Source organism: Siniperca chuatsi, linkage group LG11, assembly GCF_020085105.1.
Source record: "Siniperca chuatsi isolate FFG_IHB_CAS linkage group LG11, ASM2008510v1, whole genome shotgun sequence".
NCBI classification, from domain to species: Eukaryota; Metazoa; Chordata; class Actinopteri; order Centrarchiformes; family Sinipercidae; genus Siniperca; species Siniperca chuatsi.
The window spans coordinates 1,397,896-1,419,577 of record NC_058052.1 but is presented as its reverse complement, the minus strand read 5'-3'; the positions used below and the strand labels follow the sequence as shown (position 1 = coordinate 1,419,577).

The window sequence follows — 21,682 nt, the reverse complement described above, 5'->3', positions numbered from 1 at the left end:
AGCTTGGACCAAATGTGCCCTTGAATGCTCATAAACTTATTTTTTGTGCTGTTCTCACTTGTTATTTTTTCCAAATAAAACAAATATTTGTGCCGCAAATTGAGTGTTTATTTGACCTCCTCCTGACTCTGATTGGTTGTTTTCGTTCAGGGGTGGTGGATTCTTGCAAATGACATTAGGAGCAGTAGGAGGAGCCAGAGGAACCTGTTTTTTCACAGATTATCTGTCTCATGTACTACTGCCAGGATATAGTGACAGTTTCAGCAAATATGCCAGAAAGTTATTTTTGTAAAAGTTACCTACTGAACCTTTAACATGTTAGTTGCTGCGGTTCTGCGACATAAAATTACTGTTTTTGTCAAAGGAGTTAGGTGGTGGCTTTGGAGAGAGCGATATAAGGCTTCAGTATCACATCGGAAAGGCTGTCTGACGGCAAAGTAGGGCGGTGAAAATATTCGAAATATAGCGAACACTTAAACTGATAGCTTTTTTGGGCCTTTTATAGGTAGCTAAAATACCTTTTGTTGCTGCCTACAGTTGCTGCCACAGCAGTGCATTGCTTAGCTTCCATGCTGGTACTCCTGTCTGCTTCTCCAAACTGGGGGCATGCCAACCTCCGTCTAAAGATTGTAAATCTGGGTTTTTTTTTATAGCTTTGGTATTTTCGATACTATCGAATGTATAATTAGTGGAGATCGTATCATTTTAAACACGTGGTGTCGAAAAAGTATCAATACTTTTGACAACCTTAGTCAGGATGTAAAGAGAATTTCAACAAATATAACAAAAAATGCTTGTGAAATGCATTACCTACCCAACAGTTAAGGAAATACAATTTTTAAAAAAACAACAATAACAACATAGTAACTTACACAATTGTGTATAAGTGTGTTCTAAATTAATATGGTCAACCAGTGGCCATTTTTCTTCCCATCTTGAACGGTGCCACATTTGTTCGTCCTTTTCCCTTGAGGTCCTGTGACTTTTGTTGCTACTAATGTCCAATCTTGTCATTTTATTACATTGCTATTTGGCATGTTAGGACCTCTCCAGCTTCTGTAATGGTAAAAGTGGGAAAGTGGGAAAACTGACTAAGGCTACTGATCCTTAGTCAGTTTTCCCACTTTGACCATTACAGAAGCTGGAGAGGTCCAAACATGTTAAATAACAATCTCCCAGGCTGATCCACAGGATCAGTATCGGGGCAGACCCGGGTATATTTTAATGGATCATCTTCGGCTAAAATAATTATCGGAATTATCAGTAGAAAGAAAGTAGTTCCTACATGAAACTGCTCACAACAAATCTGTGGATTATCTTGAGTAACCGGGTCATGATTACTGGAAAGAGACATTGCTGTTGAGTTTTTCTAATGTAATTTGAGCACCACAAGCCATATAGTCCCATTATAATCACAAAAGGGAGACATCGCTACAGCTGATATCACCAAACCTCAGCAACTCAAACCAAAACAATCGAGATGGATAAATAGCATTACAGGTCAGAGGAAAAATATGGATTTTTGATTTTGGGGTGAACTGTCCCTTTAAGCATCACATTTTTCAAGTCAAGTATTGAACCACACTGAATCTCTTGTAGCTATAGATCTAGCGATCTGGATCCAATTTGTGAAAAAACGCTAATGATTTTCTGCCAATCACACATCAAGCATCTCATGTTGAAATGTGAAGGCCCAGCTGAGAAGAATCTTTCATTCACTGCAGTCTGATGGAGATAAAGTCAAGTACATGATTTCAAAAACTGTGAAGCTAATTAAAATTTTAACTTTCTCACTCGGTTCAAATTTCAACAAAATTGCTGAACACCATATTCAGATTTAGGCAAGAAATTCTACAGTTTGGTTTAACATTTGATCAAAACACAGCTGTTTACCAAACAAAATGGATGGCCCGGTCACGGGTGGCGATGATGGCCTGGCTGAGTACGAGGAGGGAGGGCTTCCCTCGGTTGCCTTTATTCATCATCAGGATCACGTAGAGTAGCCGATGGAAAACCCTCCGCAGGGACTGGACAACAGACATCAGTTTAGATTAGAAACATCCCTCTGTTATGACATTAAAGACAAATAATACTATAGATATCACCCATGCCTCAGGTTTAACCAGAATAAGATCACAATATATTGCAAATTTGAAAGCATTTAGTATATTTTATTTACACATAATATTTTTGTTTTATTTTCTTCTGTTACCCCCAGGTCGGGAACCACTGTCCTACTATTAGCTAGCCAGGCTCCAGGTTTGGAGATATTAATCCACCTCTGAGATTTCTGCTGCCTCTCAGTACAGTGGAGGTGAAAGGAATTGAATTGCTGCTTGAAGAAATAGTCTCAATGAAAACTGCTGACAGTGAGGTCTGTGGATTGTCCAGAGTAGCTGGGACATTATTCATGGATAGAGATGTGCTGAGTTTTTCATATGTAATTTAGCCACAAGCTATGTCGATATGATCTGCCATTATACAGTGTGCAATGTGCCGTCTGTTCCAAGTCTTTGGGAAGGACATGTGGTCTCTACATGTCACTACAAAGACGCAAAGTGAGGAAAGGTAGATAGATTCTAGCCACACTGATGCAACCAGAGAAAATGTTTAGCTAGCTGCTGCCTGAAGGTAGTATTTGAAAAAGATAGTAAACCAACAAGTCTGCGTACTATTGGCCTACCATGGACTAGGGCTGTCACAATATCAAATTGTCACTACACATTTATCATGGTCAAAAGAATTCACGATAACGATATTATCGCGATATCTATAGAAAATTTGAAAAAAAGTTTAGCTAGCTCTTAACTAGCTAAAAGCTAGCTAGTTACTGAATCGTGTTCTTCAATTTTACATTTTATGGCGAGTGGCAACCAGGTGCATTACCATCACCTACTATGACAAAGCACGAACGGAAGGAAAAGGAAATTATTTAATAGCCGCTGGATTATTTAGACAATCTTATCTTATGTGTTTTATTAACATGATAGATATTTAATTTTAAAAAATCACAATTATCGGCAATACCAGTATATCGCGACACCCCTACCATGGACCATGATTATCGGATCTTACTTCTTTCTGGTCTCCGTGTTTTGGCGAGCAGAGCAGCTGCAGGCCGTAAAAAGCCATCTCAGGAACACTCCTCAGCTTGGCGATATCTCTGTGCAGAAATAACACAACTGTCAGCTCTTTCGTATCCTGGATACATTCTTTAGCAAGACACAGAGAGAAGTAAGAAAACTCACTGTACAGCAGCAAAGGTTAGCTCTCCAATGACCGGCTCAAAGTAAAGCAGCTTACTGAAGATCTGCAGACAAAAAAGAAACAGGTTAACACCGTGGTGTGGTATGAAGTGGGAGTGATGATGATGGAATAATTTGTTACCTGCGTGCAGGTGCCAGCGCTCTGTGGTCTGTCTTTGAGTGGAAATGTCTGCAGGAGTCTGAGGAGGCTTTGAACCAAGAGAACCACAGCATCTCTGATCTTCATCAAGTCCTGGCCAGAGAAATGAAGCTCCTCTTCTTCCTCCTCTTCTTCTGCCTCATCCACTTCCATCTGAGGATAACAGTAACAGGCACAATCATTTCCAGATAACCTCTACACTGTATTTATTCCACCAAAGTCATTTTAATAATACATGATTTTGTACATCTCCATCTGTGTTAGATACAACACAGTGAACTTAACCAGATGTTGTGTAAAACATTTCAGTGTCCTTTGAAAATCTAGTGGAGACTAGAAACCTGCTGCTGATAGCTAATCCATCACAGTGATTTTTTTTAATTCTCAAAGATGCATTATCATTGGGCAGTCAAAAAGTTCCAAGAAAGGGCTATTCTGAAAATTCTTTGTGTATGAAAGTCTGTACCAAATTTGTGTGCCATCATATCTTATAATAGTGCAGTGGGTTGAGGTGATTTCTGATACAGGACTTTACCTCTGGAGTGTCTTTCCGCTGTGGTTTGGAGCGTTTGCCCTCTGCCTGAGAACTCTTCAGGCCATCCTTCTTGCGCTTCTTTCCAGAGTCCTGAGGCCAGCAGTGGGAGGTCAAGTCTGAACACGTGTCCAACAAAACCTCGTGGAAAACCTTGTTGGCGATGCTCCCTAGAAGCAATAAACACATACAGAAAGTCATCTCAAAAAACTGTTGTCAACCTTATATGGAAACTCTCAACAAAACAGAGGAATACACGGGTGGACTGTGCTGCAGACCCAGCAAGAAACCCCAACTTTACACATCATCAATAGAAGAGTATTATTTCACCATATGGAACGAGACAAGCAAAAAAAAAAAAAACACATGTAAGACTTGTGTGTTTAAATACTTTGATGTAAGAATGTAGATGATGAGACCAGGTAAATGATTTGTTGAGGTACTACTGTGTGCGAGGGAATAGGGATGGGGATTGTTAATTTTTACTGATATTGATACCATTTTCAAGACTGCTTAACGATCCACATCTTTATCGATACCACTATTGATTCTATTCATTTGGTGGAAAGACGAGACGACAATAAATTCTTAACACAACTGGTATTGCTTTTATTGTTTAACTGTGAGTCTGTGAATGTTTGAGTTCTGAGCAGAATGAAATTTGCCTAGCCTTCAATAAACACTGCTGACACTGGGCATTTATTTGAAAAGGAATACAGGACCCTTCAACATACTGTATAAAAAAGTAAAATAATATATTTATCAGCAGCAATAAATGTCCAACAATTTTTTTCAACAATAAAGATAGGGTCAGCTCGAGCTCACCCTATCTAAATGAATTAAGTTGGCGAATGTTAAACATATTTTGGCCTATCATTAAACACAACTCATTACTCAGCCCTCCAGATGTTCTTCTATGAGACAGAAGGCAAGTGACACATTTTTAATTTGGTAAAATGTGCTAAATATTGAAGACACTGTTTAGATTATGTTTCAGGTATTTCGTTTTTTCACACTAAAGTGTTGGTTAATGTCTGTACTGTCACTTTAAAAGATCGCATATTTTTGGATTATAATCAATTGGATTGTTATTGTCAAAGAACGCGACTTGCTGGAGGAAGTTGGGATGCGTGCACCATGCATGCCTTGGGTGGAGGAGGATGATTGTCCCACAACAGCAGCCGGAGTTGGCGGTATTCCGGCTCGAAGACAGTCGAAGGTACTGCATTTTGACTTTAACTGATGCTTTAGCATTGATATTGTGTTTCCCCCTTACAAGAAACTAACTTAGAAGATAAATGGCATTTCACTTCCTCCTTATCTTTGGCTTTACTGAAATGAAGCCAAGCCTTTGAGCGCTTCGCACGTTCAGCCATCCTAGCAAGCAACCAACGGACCAAATGAAAAATGAAGCGAACAAGGGTGTGACGCATTTCAATTCTTCTTCATTTAGTTTCATCTCTTCATCGTTTAGTTTAACGGCGGTTGGCAGGCAATTCAGTTGAATTCAAAGAAGGACAGCACGGCCACCAGAGACTTGACCGACACCCCGCTCTCCCCGAGAGTCGCCCAGATACTCTGCAGTGCAACATGGGAGACAGCTAGAGCTTACTGCTGCTATCCGACAGGAAAAAAGATACTTAGCAGACTAGATTGGTTTTCTACCCTTCAGAGAGCCACTAGTTTCAGTACATTTCAATACACTATAAAATCTTATTTTTGTATTCATTTATTTGTTTGCACATTCAAAATGCAACTATTACAAAAGATAAACTTAGACACACTTACCTACATATGCTCACATATATTCATGAATCAAAAGTCAACAAAGGCCTATGCAGAGGAGGTAAGAAGCTAAAAGCTTATACAAATACCTCTCCCAAAAACAATATACAGCATAAGAAGGACTGGATTCAATTAAACAATCAACTGCAAAAAACAGCATAATGTTTGCTTTGCGTCAGTTTTTATATGAGAATGCAGTGCTTTAAAGCCCACTGTCTGAATGTTTTGTGACAGTTCACATTGAGCCTCAAGAATCAGTAGATTTCAATTCTTCTTCATTTAGTTTCATCTGTTCATCGTTTAGTTTAACGGCGGTTGGCAGGCAATTCAGTTGAATTCAAAAACTTTATTAGAGAATCGATCTATGTTTGTGCACCTGTGATTTGATTTAAATGACATGTCTCTCGTCTCTTGGGACATAATGTTACGTTATAGGACCCGCTAGTCTCGATAAGTTGACCCTAATTATTTTCGGGTTTTGAGAAATTTGGAACCAGGTCCTTATAGAACCGGGTCTCGATCCCCCATCCCAATGTGAGCAGCCCTGAAGTTATTCATGAAGGGAACAGCTTGTGAACTTAAAGGTTCACTGTGGAGTTTTTGACCTCTAGTAGCTCTATGGAGCAGTTTATTTATTAGTGGGTTTATCTTGTGCACATGCATGTGTATGCGGGTGAGATTGTAGGCAAGGTTTTTGTGCTGCAGCTTGGTCTCTGGGGGAATCCATGCTTTGACCGGGTGCAGCAATATTTCATTGCGACGTACGATATGCAAAACAACGTAATCGATGTCATCAATTAGGTCGATGACTCGCCCCAGCCCTTCTAGTAAACATTAATGTAAACAATGCTGGATTTAAAATACTTACAAAAATCAGCTTTGCAAATGTTTTATAAGGAAGGAAATGCATTCAACAGGTTTGTTAGACTTTAAGGATACACACAGTGTGTTTTGGTGAATAACAAAACTCCACTGGGCACCTTAAACCTCACCAGTAAAAACATTAGTTAAAAGCATAGGTAGTTAAAGGATAACTCTATTGCGACATTTTCAGTTGATAACACTAGTCAGAGCAATGTTATGTTATAGGGAAAAAGAAGGCGAGCAGTAACATTATTACCCAAACTGTCCATTGTAAACCTCCCTCAGTTTAAAGATCCACTTCCTGCAGCTTTGGCCTACTGTACTTATTGTAGTTGAGCGCACTCATGGTTTCCCAACATTTCAGTTGAGGTCTCTTTCAGTTTGATCTCAAAATAAAGTGGTTTAGATAATCTGGATAAACTGTTGGTTTATTTAGAAAATTTCTGATGGTCTGTGTTTTCTTGACCCATCAGCCTTTGTAGTGATGTCACCGTGTTCCCAGATCTCAGCAATTAACTTGATGAGTACAATGTTATTATAACCGAACAGAAATGATAGCCAGAGCTACAAAAATATGACCTATGAAGTTTTTAACCAGAATTATCTGTGAAGTGGAAAATCCAATCTGCTTTCTGGGAATACATAATAGGCACTAACGATACAATGGGTAACGAGTCATGCACAAGCAGTTAAGTGAAAAGACAAGTTATACAGTATCTACTCACTGTTTAAACCTTATTTCTACAGTTTTAACAAATGTGACTTTGTGGCTGCACTGAAACTATATGCAGACCTTCTCCAGTGTGTATTTCTCAGATTGCCTCACCTGGGATTCCCAGCAGCAGCAGGTAGAGTGAGGCAGCGTGCAGACTGCTCACTCTCTGCTGGACGTTGGCCGCTTTGGCTTTTCCTGCCAGGACAAAGAAGGACAGCACGGCCACCAGAGACTTGACCGACACCCCGCTCTCCCCGAGAGTCGCCCAGATACTCTGCAGTGCAACATGGGAGACAGCTAGAGCTTACTGCTGCTATCAGACAGGAAAAAAGATACTTAGCAGAATAGATTGATTTTCTACCCTTCAGAGAGCCACTAGTTTCAGTACATTTCAATACACTATAAAATCTTATTTTTGTATTCATTTATTTGTTTGCACATTCAAAATGCAACTATTACAAAAGATAAACTTAGACACACTTACCTACATATGCTCACATATATTCATGAATCAAAAGTCAACAAAGGCCTATGCAGAGGAGGTAAGAAGCTAAAAGCTTATACAAATACCTCTCCCAAAAACAATATACAGCATAAGAAGGACTGGATTCAATTAAACAATCAACTGCAAAAAACAGCATAATGTTTGCTTTGCGTCAGTTTTTATATGAGAATGCAGTGCTTTAAAGCCCACTGTCTGAATGTTTTGTGACAGTTCACATTGAACCTCAAGAATCAGTAGATGCGTGGCCTCCAAGTTCAGGTCAGCATGCCTTCAACCTCCAAGTTTAAAATGGAAAGATATTGGTGGTGTAGCCTATTTAATGTAAATGAAGCAGATGAAAGTCATTGTTGTAGAATGCAAAACCAATCAACCTATGTTATTCTCACTCTTTATTATTATTAACTCCTTCCACATTTTTCAATGTAGAAACTTAATTCAAACATCAAAACATTCAGCTCAATTATTCCATTATTGTTATTACTTTTATCATTCGTACCTTTCATACTTTTCAAAACATTCAACATTTTCCGGGAAATTTTCCTCATTCAAATGAACGGTCGGAATGTTCAAAATTGAACATTTTCCCACTTTTTCATGCATTTTTCAATTCTATCTACTCATTCATACTTTCAGCTACAAACTCCAACTAAATCCCATTAAAACTAGGTTTGGGTGGTATTAGAGGTATTACGGTATACCAGGGTATTTAGAAATCCCAAAGGTATGATTTTCAATACCGTCAAAAATACAGACGCTCCTCTTTCTGGTGGATCGATCATATTGGCTCTTAGATCGTTTAATTTCTGAATAGGTCGCTAAATTTGTCACTTTTTAGAAACAAAGTCGCTAAGGGGGTCTGAAAAGTCGCTAAATCTAGCGAGAAAGTCGCCAAATTGTTAACACTGTGTGTGTGTGTGTGTGTGTGTGTGTGTGTGTGTGTGTGTGTGTGTGTGTGTGTGTGTGTGTATAAAGAGGAGCTGCCTGGGACCCGCCCACGGTGAAACTAACGAGAGGACAGAAGCAGCACGACCAGAAATGACAGCAAAATGTGTGTCAGCATTGTATTTTTTGTTCATTCGGCTTAGGCACTGTGAAAAAACGCATAAGCGCTGCGCCCCAAGCATTATAATGGTGGGAAAACCCTGCTGTTTATTCTGGCATCATGTTGGCTAAAATGATGGTGACATTCTTATGTAAACAAATACGCATGTAAACACCGCGGGCAATACCAAGGTCAGCAAAAACGGTCGAGGTCATGTCCACATATCGTAAAATAAGTCAATAACGTAATTATCGCAACAGGCCTCGTCTGGACTCCATAAAAACGTAGAGAGAAGGTTACATCACTGTCTCCGTCTCTCCGATTTTACAGTCAGTTAGGATTTTAAAACTCCTGTAGTGTGAGCCAAGCTTAACGCCGCTCCCTCTCACTCTAGCTCAACCACCGGTGCTCTCTCTATCTCGCTCATTGAGCCGGCGTCAAATTGAATGGTGTGTTTGCAAACAGCAACCGACAAATCTTACTCATTCTACCTTTCAGTTTCATGCAGTTTTTTTTGCCCCTCTCAGAGTTTTGCATCAGTGTGTGTGGGACGGAATGTTCAGAGTCCCGGTAGCTCACCTGGTACAGGTGTACAAGGGTGAGTCTTTACCGCAGTGGCCAGGGTTTGAGTTCAACCCTTTGCTGCATGTCATCCCCCCTCTCTCTCCCACATTTCCTGTCTCTCTTAAGTGGTTCCTATCAAATTAAATCCTATTTTACGGACCTACAGATTTGATACTGAGCCTCCAAGTGACAGGAGTGCCAAGCAACTGCCACATAGACTCCAATGTTAACTGAAAACACAATTTTCAGGAGGGCGGCAGAAGAGGCAACTCACTCTGATTCTCACATTTAATTTAGACACTACAAACCAAATAAAATCTACTTCAATGCTCAGCAGACTCTTGTCTCTCACAGAATCAACATTCAGGCGATAGGAGTTACGGCCTTTCAGCTAGAAGCAGGACTAAAATCTCTATGAAATGAGCTCTCTGAGCCAGGAGTCACACACAGCAGTTACCATCGCTATGGCAACCTTTGACTGCAGCTGGGAACACACAGCTCATTGAGATGAGCTAATTACTGCAGTGTGTGTGTGCAGACACACACAAACACACACACAGGACTTTAACATTTTCACTTTTCAAGCATTTTTCAAGTCGTATATACTCATTCGTACTATCAGCCAGAAACTTCATTCAAACCTTAAAATGTTCCACATCTTTCATACATTGAGTTTTATTCAACTTTTAAATCTCATTCATAGTAATTAGACCCTTTCCCATTTTCCCAACTCTTCATACTTCTTCAGCTACATCTTCATACCAACACTAGGGTAGGTAATGCCTTTCAGAAGCATTGTTGAAATTCTCTTTCTATCCCGACAGCAATCAATAAATCAAATGTCCTGACACAAAAATAAAAAACATCTGGTATCTGTGGCTGTCGCAGGACTAATAAGCACGTCCAATTGGCTGGCCTACCTGCCTGTCTACCTATGTACATACCTGCCTACCTACGTGCACTCACTGCGCATGAAAATGTGTTTTGGAGGAGTGGCTTTAAGTTGGATACTTTCAAAATCTAGCTGTCTCTTGCTAGTTTCTGCAACATTACCTACCTGAGCTTTAAAGCCAGCAATGCAGTTTAGCATCAGCTTTTCAACATCCAGCATTCACACCGCAATTTCACATCTTTTCTATTTTTTTCCTGATTTTTAGACCCCTTATTTGACTAATAATAATATATAATGATAATTATTGGTTAAAGATCAGCATGAGACATCTAAAATGCACAAAAGTGTTAAGTCTTTGCACGTTGATTTTCTTAGCGAACTGGGTTAGAAAATTAAACCAAGCACAGCCTGTGAAAAAGAAAATCAGTCTAGAAACTTACAGTATTTGGAAAATGAGCAATAGAAATGTAAAATATACATGATTTCAAGCTAATAGAACATGCTAAACTGCCTGTACAGCCCTTTAAATAATCCTTCTCTTTGTGTTCCCTGGAGCAGAGGACAGTGTCTCTGTACTGGATCAGTTTTACCTGTGAAGCTCCATCTCTGCCTGCAAACTGTTGTTGGTCAGCAGCATGGGCGAGTAAACACTGGTACAGGGTTCTGAAGGCCTTGTCTCCACTGACTGTGAGTTTTTCCTCTGTGGTGTCATCCAGTGGTTTTCTCTCTGTGAACTCTAAGTCCCACACTGCGTCCACCCAGGCTGGAAATCACAACAGTTAGGCTATTACATTACCTGAAGTGAAACGATACCACAACAGACAGTATATCGGAACTTCATAACTCAGAAGAATTGTTTGAGGGTGAAAAGTTTCTCCATTTAAACCAACATTATGACTCAGATCAGAACAATGACATGTGTACCTTTTAAATTACACTACTCAAGAGCTATAGAAAGAGCTGCTAACACTTAAAGAACACCATCAGCAATCTGGTGATGCCATCTGTCTAAATGCTCTTTCAGAGGAATTTAAATAGGGTTGCAACTTGAACAACGTGATTATTTTCATTATCTATGGCCGAAAACGTTTTGCATATTGCCAGACAGATAATTAAGTAAACTTAATTGAGTGACAAATTCCTGAGTGTGACCCTCTCCTTGTTTTATGTATGCATGCATCTAGGATAACGCACCAGTTGGACAGACCGCAGTAACAACCCTACAAATGGAATCAGTATTTTCATTATCTATCAATCTGCCTATTATTTTCCAGATTTATCAATTAATCATTTGGCTGTAAAATGTCAGAAAAGCCCATTGCAGTTTCTCAAAGCCCATGGTGACATTATATGTCTTGCTTTGTCCCCCCAACAGTCTGAAGCCCAAAGATATCATCATTTGACAAAGAAAAACATCAAATCCTTACATTTGAGAAGAAGCATTTTTGTTAGAAAAGTGACGATTAAAACGATCAATCAATTACCAGAATTGTTAATTAATTTGTGACGGTTGACTAATTGATTAATCAATTAATTGTTTTAGCTCTACACCGTTAATCCCTGGACCCTTAACTCATTTTAAGAAAAGCACCACAGTAGATCCCTTCCAGGGTATGTGCTAGATGCTGCTGTATGTACTGAGTAGAAAATAACAATAGTGAAATTAAAATGTGGAGAATTAGAATGACAATATTAGGTGAATTAAGTACAATCAGAAAATATTATGTAAATATTAAATGTAATAAGGATATGGCCTGTGGATTGTAATGCATTATATTCAGTTAATGACAAGTTCATGTTCAAGTAACTAGGGTTGTAATACTGATACTAACGTTACTTAATACTAACTTAGTGTTGATGCTGTTTTTATATGGTGAGTTTATTCAATTTATCCTATATATTTAATTGCTGTCAATATGTAATTGTATTGTTTATGTTCATAATCAGTATACATACGTGCATCTGTTCCTATTATTAGCCTAATAACTATAGCCTATATAACTTATGTGGAAAACCTTGCGCCAAACCCAGTTTATGAACTTGCCAATTTAACGTTGCCTCGTTTAAGCGTCTTTAAGTCTTGGTAACGTTACAACATGGCTCTAACACCTTTAGGCGTAACTACGAACATCCACTCTTCAATTCAGCAAATAGCTAACGTTAGCCTAATACAAAAGCTGGGCTGATGGACAGCTCAGCCCGCAGTGTGCGTAGACAGTTGTTTGCCGAATTCGCCACTGGCTCCCAACGAATCAGGTATAAGGTCTGATGTTTCGTTTTAACTATGTTTTGCTTCCAAAACAGGCGGCATTGGCTAATTTGCAAGATATGTGAATGGTATTTGGAGCGCTGTTTCTGTACACCAGGACAGGGCACAAAACCCGGGAAATAGCTAACTTTACCTTAGCAGTCAGTTTTACTTGACAAACAGCCAGGGCGGCCTAAAATATCCGAATTTATAGAACAGAGCAGGTCTGCTGCAACATACACAACATACACAATTTTACCTTCTGGAATTTCATTTAACTTCAGAAACTGCAGCGCAGATATCAAATCCATCTTGTTTATATTTTGAATCAGCCCGCGCGAAACAACAGACTTTTACGCTTGCGCAGAGAAAGAATTCTTCGCTAACTTCTCTCCTTTTCTCTTTCAGTTTTCATTACCGCCATCTTCTGGTCTGGAGTATAGCCATAGCCCTTACATTGACTTCTTATTACTGATACTAATACTGCTTCTATACCATAGACTGTATCCATGCTCTATACTCTTTGGTATAGCCTGTTAGTCAGTTAACTCCACCCAAGTGGCAACTACCCATGGATGTTTGATTTTTTTCTCTTTATTGAACACAAAAGTTCAAACAGGCATCCTGTGGAACATGACTTTAGTTCATTCCAATACAACTGAGAGCCTCAAATACTGAAAAAAATCAAATAAATATCTTAAATTAAGAGGTAAAATGAGGAACTTATAATATGTTAAAAAAGAAAATAACACAAGATAAAGTGTAAAGCTGATGAAAATCTACAGGTATTTAAAAAAAGTGTTGTAATGATTCAACATCAGCCTTAACAAAATGTGCAATACATTCAGTTTTGTTAATTCATCATCATTTACTCTCTGTTTGAGGGACTTTTACATTATTAACTTCACATAACCCATCATTCATATAAAGGATGACTTGACGCTATGACTTATTTCTTCACCCATCTACTGTATATCATTTTCGTATATAATGTTTGTTTTTGTGAGTAGCACAAAGGGAACTACAACTTAATCTCGTTATACAACCCTGTGTTATAAAATGATGAATACATCTAACTTGTACCTTAATCAGGACCACACATCAGTGTCACATCAGGGATGGCTGGACTGGGTCTACACATGGAGTGTGCTGGCAGATTCATAGAGATACAGCCCCACTTTTTGGTTTTGAGTTCATTAATGAAGGAAGTTAATTTTTAAAAGGAACATTGTAAATAGAACTTAGAGCAAAGCATTTGACAAAGTGACCCAATAGAAACTTCTTGAACAAATGTGAAACTTTCCCCATTTACATACACCTGGTATTAATAGGCTTTCTTCTTAGCTTGTTTCTGCCTGTATTGTGATCAAATTCAATGTGCAAATTAGGTGGGCAGAGCGGGTGGATTTGTCAACCAACACGGTAAACATATCAAGATACAGATCACATGTTAATACTAGGTGTTAATGTGATCTATATCTATCTTAGTTACACGTCTTCATGAATGAGAATCTGCTGAAATATGACCTACCACCTCAATGCCCTTACATTTTGATGGATTTTTCTGAAATTTTATTTTATATTTCAGATCACATTGCAAGTCAAAAAAGGTGGTAAATTGGTGATTATTAGTTCAGAGAATATGAATGACAAAAACAACAGATATATACTAATATGAAAGTGGGATATTTCTATGACATCCTGAGAAGTCACATTTAGATGCTTGTCAACATCTTAAACCAAGATTTTCTCCTTAAAATTCTTAAATAGTTTTAAAGCTAACAAATAAATTAGGATAATTATTTTCCATACTGTATGCATGACAACATATGACAATATAGATTCGGTATCTGCTTGTTACAACATTGAAGTACAACATGACTTAAAAACCATGGCCCCCAATGAAGTTAAAAAGGCTAAGCGGGGAACAGTGGACACCATGAAACCCCTATAAACTACTGATGGTAAACTCCTGCTAACACATCAATTCAGAATCAGAAATCAGAATCAGAAATACTTTATTGATCCCCGAAGGGAAGCCTGATGTCCTTTGTCGGCTCTTCCATCCCTCCTGCTGGACTTCAGTTCTGTGCCACTTGACCTCATTTCAACTCTTATTGTCGTACTGATGAGTTAAGGGCTCAATATGCTTCAAACAAACTAGTTCTTCTGAAGTATCGTTCAAACACGTCTAAAGGCAAAGTGGCAGAAATAGTGTGCACTATTTCTGCCACTTTGCCTTTAGACTGTAACTGTCAGACTGCTTTCAATGCAACCGCAAGGGGGCATAAGCCAGTGTTTTCTTGTGCCAGTCCCAAGTCTGGATAAATGCAGAGGGTTGTGTCAGGAAGGGCATTCGACGTAAAACACATGCCAAATTAAAAATGCGAATTGTGAAAATGACTTCCATACCGGATCGGTTCGGGGCCCGGGTTAACAACGGCCGCCACCGGTGCTGTTGACCTACAGGGTACCGGTGGAAACTGGACTACTGTTGGTCGAAGACGAAGAAGGAGAGGAGGAAGGTGTATTCGTAGGCAGAGAGAGAGAAGAGGAAAGCTAAGAATGTAGGACTGACAGTAGGGACTTTGAATGTTGGGACTATGACAGGGAAGGCTAGAGAGTTGATTGACATGATGCAGAGAAGGAAGGTGGACATACTGTGTGTCCAGGAGACCAGGTGGAAAGGTAGCAAGGCTAGAAGCTTAGGAGCAGGGTTCAAGTTGTTCTACCATGGGTCAGATAGGAAGAGAAACGGAGTAGGAGTTATCCTGAAAGACGAGTTTGTGAGGAATGTTCTAGAGGTGAAAAGAGTATCAGACAGGTTGATGAGTCTGAAGCTGGAAACTGAAGGGCTGATGTTCAGTGTTGTGATTGGTTCTGCCCCACAGGTGGGATGTGAGTTAGAAGAGAAGGAGAAATTCTGGAGTGAGTTAGATGAAGTGATGCAGAGCATCCCCAGAGGTGAGAGAGTGGTGATTGGTGCAGATTTCAATGGGCATGTAGGTGAAGGGAACCGAGGTGATGAGAATGTGATGGGCAGGTTTGGTCTTCAGGACAGGAACGCAGAAGGACAGATGGTGGTAGACTTTGCAAAGAGGATGGAAATGGCTGTAGTGAACACTTTCTTCCAGAAGAGGCAGGAACATAGGGTGACATATAAGAGCGGAGGTAGAAGCACTCAGGTGGACTACATCTTGTGTAGACGTTGTAATCTGAAAGAGACCAGTGACTGTAAAGTAGTGGTAGGGGAGAGTGTAGACAGACAACACAGGATGGTAGTGTGTAAAATGACTCTGGTGGTGAGGAAGATGAAGAGGACAAAGGCAGAGCAGAGGACGAAGTGGTGGAAGTTGAAAAAGGAAGAATGTCGTGCAGTTTTCAGGGAGGAGCTGAGACAGACTCTGGGTGGTCAGGAAGTGCTCCCAGATGACTGGACCACTACAGCTAATGTGATCAGGGAGAGGTAGGAGGGTACTCGGTGTGTCATCTGGAAAGAGGAAAGCGGACAAGGAGACTTGGTGGTGGAACGAGGAAGTGCAGGAGTGTATACAGAGAAAGAGGTTAGCTAAGAAGAAGTGGGACACTGAGAGGACTGAAGAGAGTAGACAGGAGTACAGGGAGATGCAGCGTAAGGTGAAGGTAGAGGTGGCAAAGGCCAAACAAAGAGCATATGAGGACTTGTATGCTAGGTTGGACACTAAAGAGGGAGAGGTGGATTTGTACAGGTTGACCAGACAAAGAGATAGAGATGGGAAGGATGTGCGGCATGTTAGGGTGATTAAAGATAAGGATGGAAATGTATTGACAGGTGCCAGGAGTGTGATGGGAAGATGGAAGGAGTACTTTGAAGAGTTGATGAATGAGGAAAATGAAAGGGAACGAAGAGTAGAAGAAGTGACTGGTGTGGAGCAGGAAGTAGCAAAGATTAGCAAGAGTGAAGTGAGGAGGACATTGAAGAGGATGAAGAGTGGAAAGGCAGTTGGTCCTGATGACATACCTGTGGAGGTATGGAAGTGTCTAGGAGAGGTGGCAGTAGAGTTTCTGACTAGTTTGTTTAACAAGATCTTGGAGAGTGAGAGGATGCCCGAGGAATGGAGGAGAAGTGTACTGGTGCCAATTTTTAAGAACAAGGGAGAAGCTGTGGCAACTACAGAGGAATAAAGCTGAAGAGCCATATAATGAAGTTGTGGAAAAGAGTAGTGGAAGCTAGGCTAAGGGCAGAGGTGAGCATTTGTGAGCAGCAATATGGTTTCCTGCCTAGAAAGAGTACAGCAGATGCAGTATTTGCTTTGAGGATGCTGATGGAGAAGTGCAGAGAAGGTCATAGGGAGTTGCATTGTGTCTTCGTAGATTTAGAGAAAGCGTATGACAGGGTGCCGAGAGAGGAGCTGTGGTATTGTATGAGGAAGTCTGGAGTGGCAGAGAAGTATGTTAGAGTGGTGCAGGACATGTATGAGAGCTGTAAGACCGTGGTGAGGTGTGCTGTAGGTGTGACACAGGAGTTCAAGGTGGAGGTGGGTCTGCATCAAGGATCAGCTCTGAGCCCCTTCTTGTTTGCTCTGGTGATGAACAGGCTGACAGATGAGGTTAGACAGGAATCCCCATGGACTATGATGTTTGCGGATGACATTGTGATTTGTAGTGAGAGCTGGGAGCAGGTGGAGGAAAATCTAGAGAGATGGAGGTCTGCTCTGGAAAACAGAGGAATGAAGCTCAGCCGCAGTAAGACAGAATACATGTGTGTTAATGAGAGGGACCCAGGTGGAACGGTGAGGTTACAGGGAGCAGAGGTGAAGAAGGTGCAGGACTTCAAGTACTTAGGGTCAACGGTTCAGAGCAATGGAGACTGTGGAAAAGAGGTGAAGAGGCGAGTGCAAGCAGGTTGGAACGGGTGGAGAAAAGTGTCAGGTGTGTTGTGTGATAAAAGAGTATCAGCAAGAATGAAAGGAAAAGTGTTCAAGACAGTGGTGAGACCAGCGATGTTGTACAGCTTAGAGACAGCGGCACTGAAGGAAAGACAAGAGGCAGAGCTGGAGGCAGCAGAGCTTAAGATGTTGAGGTTCTCTTTGGGAGTGACGAGGACAGACAGGATCAGGAATGAGGACATCAGAGGGACAGCTCATGTTAGATGTTTCGGAGATAAAGTCAGAGAGGACAGATTGAGGTGGTTTGGACATGTTCAGAGGAGAGACTGTGAATATATTGGTAGAAGGATGCTGAGGTTGGAGCTGCCAGGCAGGAGGTCTAGAGGAAGACCAAAGAGGAGATTTATGGATGTAGTGAAAGAGGACATGAAGTTAATTGGTGTGAGTGAAGAGGATGCAGAGGACAGGGTTAGATGGAGGCACATGATTCGCTGTGGCGACCCCTGAAAGGGAACAGCCGAAAGGAAAAGAAGAAGAAGAACTGTCAGACTGCTTTCAGAAAGTTACTAAAAATGTCAGGAGGGAGGGGATTGTAGATGCTGTTTGATGATCCAATAAGCACTCTATTTAAAGCATACTGACGCCTTTATGGTCGCAGTCTCTGGACCACCTTCCAGAAGAATACTGTCAGCTAAGCACGTCCATCTCTTTGTCCATGACCTCCACGTTATTCTCCAGGCTGTACGTGGCCCATTTGTTGAGTCGGCTGTAGAGAGGCAGTCCATTCTTTTCCCTGTAGAGATAGACACCAGTCACTCTGTTCCAGTTAGTGTTGCAGATAGGACTAGCACTCTGGTACTCAGCCAGTTGCTCCTTCTCTTCCTTCTCCAGTGCCACAAAGCCAAAGAAGCTCTTAATGTTCTCGGCAGCCAGGAGGCGGGCATGGACAGCTGCCGTGCGTCGGAACAGAGTCTTTTCGTTAGAGCGGTACTGAGACCAGTAGTCCTCCTGCTCGTAGCCAAGCGGAGAGGAGCAGCGCTTCATACACAGCATCAGGAATACCGCCAGAGACATTCCTGCCACCAGCAGCCAGCCTATCAGCTGAAAAGAACAAACAGTCGTGAAGTAAACACCTTGTGTAGGTTCTATAGCACTGGATCAGTTACATTTGTGTTTGCTGTTTGCATATTAATACCTTTGTCTGTGACACTCATCTTTATATCTGTCAATGAAAAGTGTTGTTTCACGACTGTCTGTGTTGTATTAGCAAAATCATTTCCTCTGTGAATGCTTCATTTCCTGTGTATTACTGTGTGCTTTAGCAGAAAGGCAGAAAAGTCAGACTTCACCTTCAACATGGAAATAAGCTAAATAAAGTGCACTTATATAATGCAAATACACTGAAAAAGGTATGAAATATGACTTTTTTTTCTTAGTCATCATAAAAATCAACACTTCAAAGAATAAGGCTGGTAATATTCTAGATTTTTCTTATTGTAAACAAAATTCCATATGAAGACCCAAACCAACAATGTGCTGACCACTGTAGTTTCTAACAAATGTTACTCAAACATGAAGAAATTGTGTGTGTGTGTGTGTGTGTGTGTGTGTGTGTTGGGGACTATTTTCAGTGACAGATTAAACCACTTTTGGTGTGGACACAGTGTGTGTGTTCATGGTGATGAAGGAACACATCACCCAGTGCAACGGTGTGGCTCATTGATGTGTTTTTAATAGTTTCTGGACAACAATGGAGCTCAGAGTAATACCTGTTAGTAGACACTTTCATCGTTGGTTTGACTCTGTACATGGGATTTGTTGACAAGAAGAAAAATGTAGAATATTAACACTTATCCTTAAAATGAACAGTGTGACATTTTTTGTTAGCTGTCTTACCCAGAATCAGATTGAGAACATCATTATCAGTTTCATCTCTTTGTATCCAGCATAGAGATACAGTACAGGTCCAGGATGTGTTTATCCTATCTTAGCAGCACATATGGAAGCAGGGGGAAACTGCTAGCCTCACTCCATCAAATTAGGACAAAAAAGGTACACAACTTAACTTTCTGACTGAGCTAGGCGTCCCTCTGCTTAGTCTTTGTGTAACTGGGCTGAATATATCCTGGACCAACAGGACCCAGAGGTAAAACTGATGAACTTACTGTGAGCTTCACACAGTGACATCATGTAATTCCCACCACAACTGCAACTTGAGCGGAGGTCTAATCAGCCACAGTAATTGAAAACACCTGTGTGGGTGTGCAAGGCCTTTAAGGAAAAATGTCCCTGTAATAGTTCCACAGCTAATAATTAAATCACAGTGACTACATACTATAATAAGTGGACAGTCATAAGTCATTGCTCCACATGTACTGAAAATACAGTTAGTTTATATAAAGGAATAGTTCAACATTCGTTTCTGACAGAGATTTACTGAAAACTATAGTAACAAGCTAGATGCTGAAACTATTTCTTGTCCAACAACAGCAGGGTGCAGTGACTGCCACAGCGCAGCCTCCTTAAGTATTGTCTTCACAGTGAGAATGCCAGGTTTGGTACCATTGTGCCAAAACCAAAACCTGTACTCACTGATCGTATCTGGCAAGCTGCGCTGTAGACGGAGATGCTACACAGAAGTGCTGAGCGGATGGATACACTGTTGTTCACCAAAAAATAGTTCTGGCACGTAACCTCCTAAATCCACAAAGTATCATTTTTACATTTCTGTTTGTGTACAGATTAAGCAAAGAAGCTACAACAAGTTCATTAGCTTTAGAGGTGTTGATAGGTGTATTTTTGAATTTTGGAGATAGCCAGGCTAGCTGTTTCCACCTACCTTCTGTCCTTATGCTAAGCTAGGCTAACCACATCCTGACTCCAGCTCTGTACGTAACGAACAGACACAAGATTGGTATGAATCTTCTCACTTAACATAGCTGGCATTGATTTTCTTCTTGATATTTTACATTTCCTCTTTATGTGCAGCTATAATAACTACACTAAACCAATGTCTATCGAACACACAAGAGGTAAAACTAAGACAGACCTGCAAAAACAAAACATGAAGTACTCCACTACCTGAGATTCATATTTCATTCGCCGCTCAATTTCAGCCCAGAAGCCTTGCAGCTCCAGTGGAACAGTTCCTTGACATGGGAATTTCGCCATGACCTCTGACTCCTGATCTGAGGGGAAGCCCTCCAGCGTACTGGGGTCAACAAACTCGCTGAGGGCACATGTGTACGCCTGGCCCTGCAGCAAAGAGATAACCACCCACGTTAGCGGAGCCACCACAGCTCGACCAATGATGGTTCCCAGCAGTGCAAAGGCTGTGGCTGCCGACAGCTTCCGGCACTTTCTGAGCCGACACTCGGACACCAGGTCCCAGGTGTTCTTGTTCATCATTATTCCTACGAGGAAAAATGCCAGCGCTGGAACACCAATGGCAGCCAGGCCATAGCGATAGTTCCTTCCAGAGGAACATGGACAGTTAAAGGCAAAAACATTGTACGCAGTCTGGCTGGCCACAGTGCCCAGAGCGATTAGACCATTGAAGATCATCACATCTTTACTCTTGAAGAAGAGGGACACAAACTTAAAGTTCTCTGTGACGAGTGCAGCAGCAGCCATGTTGGGATGTTATGTCTTTACTGAGAATAATACCGAAGAGCGGGTGAGTTTGGCTTACAGCAACGTCAGGCTGTAGAGAAAGAAAGAAAAGGTAAATAAATAAATAAGAAACTTGTTTAAAAGAAACATCTGTTTCAAACAAACACACTGCTTTCATCATTACAGTAGTCTGAAGTGTAATGAATGGATGCAGTTTACTTGCAGAAAATAAGTATTACACTTAAGTCATGCTTGTGGCATCTTAAAAATATAGCTTTCCATTTGACTGAAAACAAAGAGCCACTATGGAATGCAGTCATGCAAACTCACGCTCTGGCAGTGTCCTGAGGCGGGACATATGACTCAGCCTTTATAATCCATTAGAAACATCCAGTGCAATGACATCTCAGGAAAAACGGGGAAAAATATGTTGATTCCAAAATGTAAAATCAACTTTATACATGTATAGCTGAAAAGAGAGGTCTCTCTTTTTGCATGCAACTTTGAGTCTGTGTTCGCAATCTGGCAGCAGGGATTTCTCGCCGTCAGGAACTGCCCTCCAGTTTCCTCCCCAGTGGAAAAAAAAATGGGTCTGCAAGTGAAAACATGTGGTGCAGCTCACAGAGCAATATGGCGACAAAGCAGGGCAG

The 21,682-nt window shown here is 40.8% G+C and overlaps 2 protein-coding genes across 2 annotated transcripts in view; both read right to left on the bottom strand.

The window, feature by feature from the left end:
- Nucleotides 1-12,971, bottom strand: part of ncapd3 (non-SMC condensin II complex, subunit D3) — a 49,081-nt gene extending 36,110 nt beyond the window's left edge. Inside the window, exons 1-8 of the mRNA XM_044214485.1 lie at nucleotides 12,812-12,971; nucleotides 10,895-11,067; nucleotides 7,413-7,575; nucleotides 3,941-4,107; nucleotides 3,388-3,558; nucleotides 3,249-3,310; nucleotides 3,076-3,163; nucleotides 1,894-2,027 (exon numbers count right to left, since the gene is read on the bottom strand). Of these exons, the coding sequence (XP_044070420.1) occupies nucleotides 1,894-2,027; nucleotides 3,076-3,163; nucleotides 3,249-3,310; nucleotides 3,388-3,558; nucleotides 3,941-4,107; nucleotides 7,413-7,575; nucleotides 10,895-11,067; nucleotides 12,812-12,863 (1,010 nt within the window). The 5' untranslated portion in view covers nucleotides 12,864-12,971. The remainder of the gene's footprint in view (nucleotides 1-1,893; nucleotides 2,028-3,075; nucleotides 3,164-3,248; nucleotides 3,311-3,387; nucleotides 3,559-3,940; nucleotides 4,108-7,412; nucleotides 7,576-10,894; nucleotides 11,068-12,811) is intronic.
- A 4,868-nt stretch (nucleotides 12,972-17,839) lies between these two features.
- On the bottom strand, nucleotides 17,840-21,627 carry LOC122884489 (calcium homeostasis modulator protein 2-like). The gene is made up of 3 exons (XM_044214488.1): nucleotides 21,363-21,627; nucleotides 20,502-21,123; nucleotides 17,840-18,521 (listed from the first exon to the last, which is right to left on the bottom strand). The coding sequence occupies exons 2-3, from the start codon at nucleotides 21,051-21,053 to the stop codon at nucleotides 18,108-18,110; spliced, it is 966 nt and encodes a 321-aa protein (XP_044070423.1). The 5' UTR covers nucleotides 21,054-21,123; nucleotides 21,363-21,627; the 3' UTR covers nucleotides 17,840-18,107.
- Between the last annotated feature and the right edge of the window lie 55 nt (nucleotides 21,628-21,682).

Bases quoted from the DNA above. Each gene is read 5' to 3' on its own strand.
- LOC122884489 (XM_044214488.1), bottom strand. From the start codon at position 21,053: ATGGCTGCTGCTGCACTCGTCACAGAGAACTTTAAGTTTGTGTCCCTC. The intron at 18,522-20,501 runs GTAGTGGAGTAC...TGTTCTTTTCAG, and splicing joins GAATGAAATATGAATCTCAG to CTGATAGGCTGGCTGCTGGT.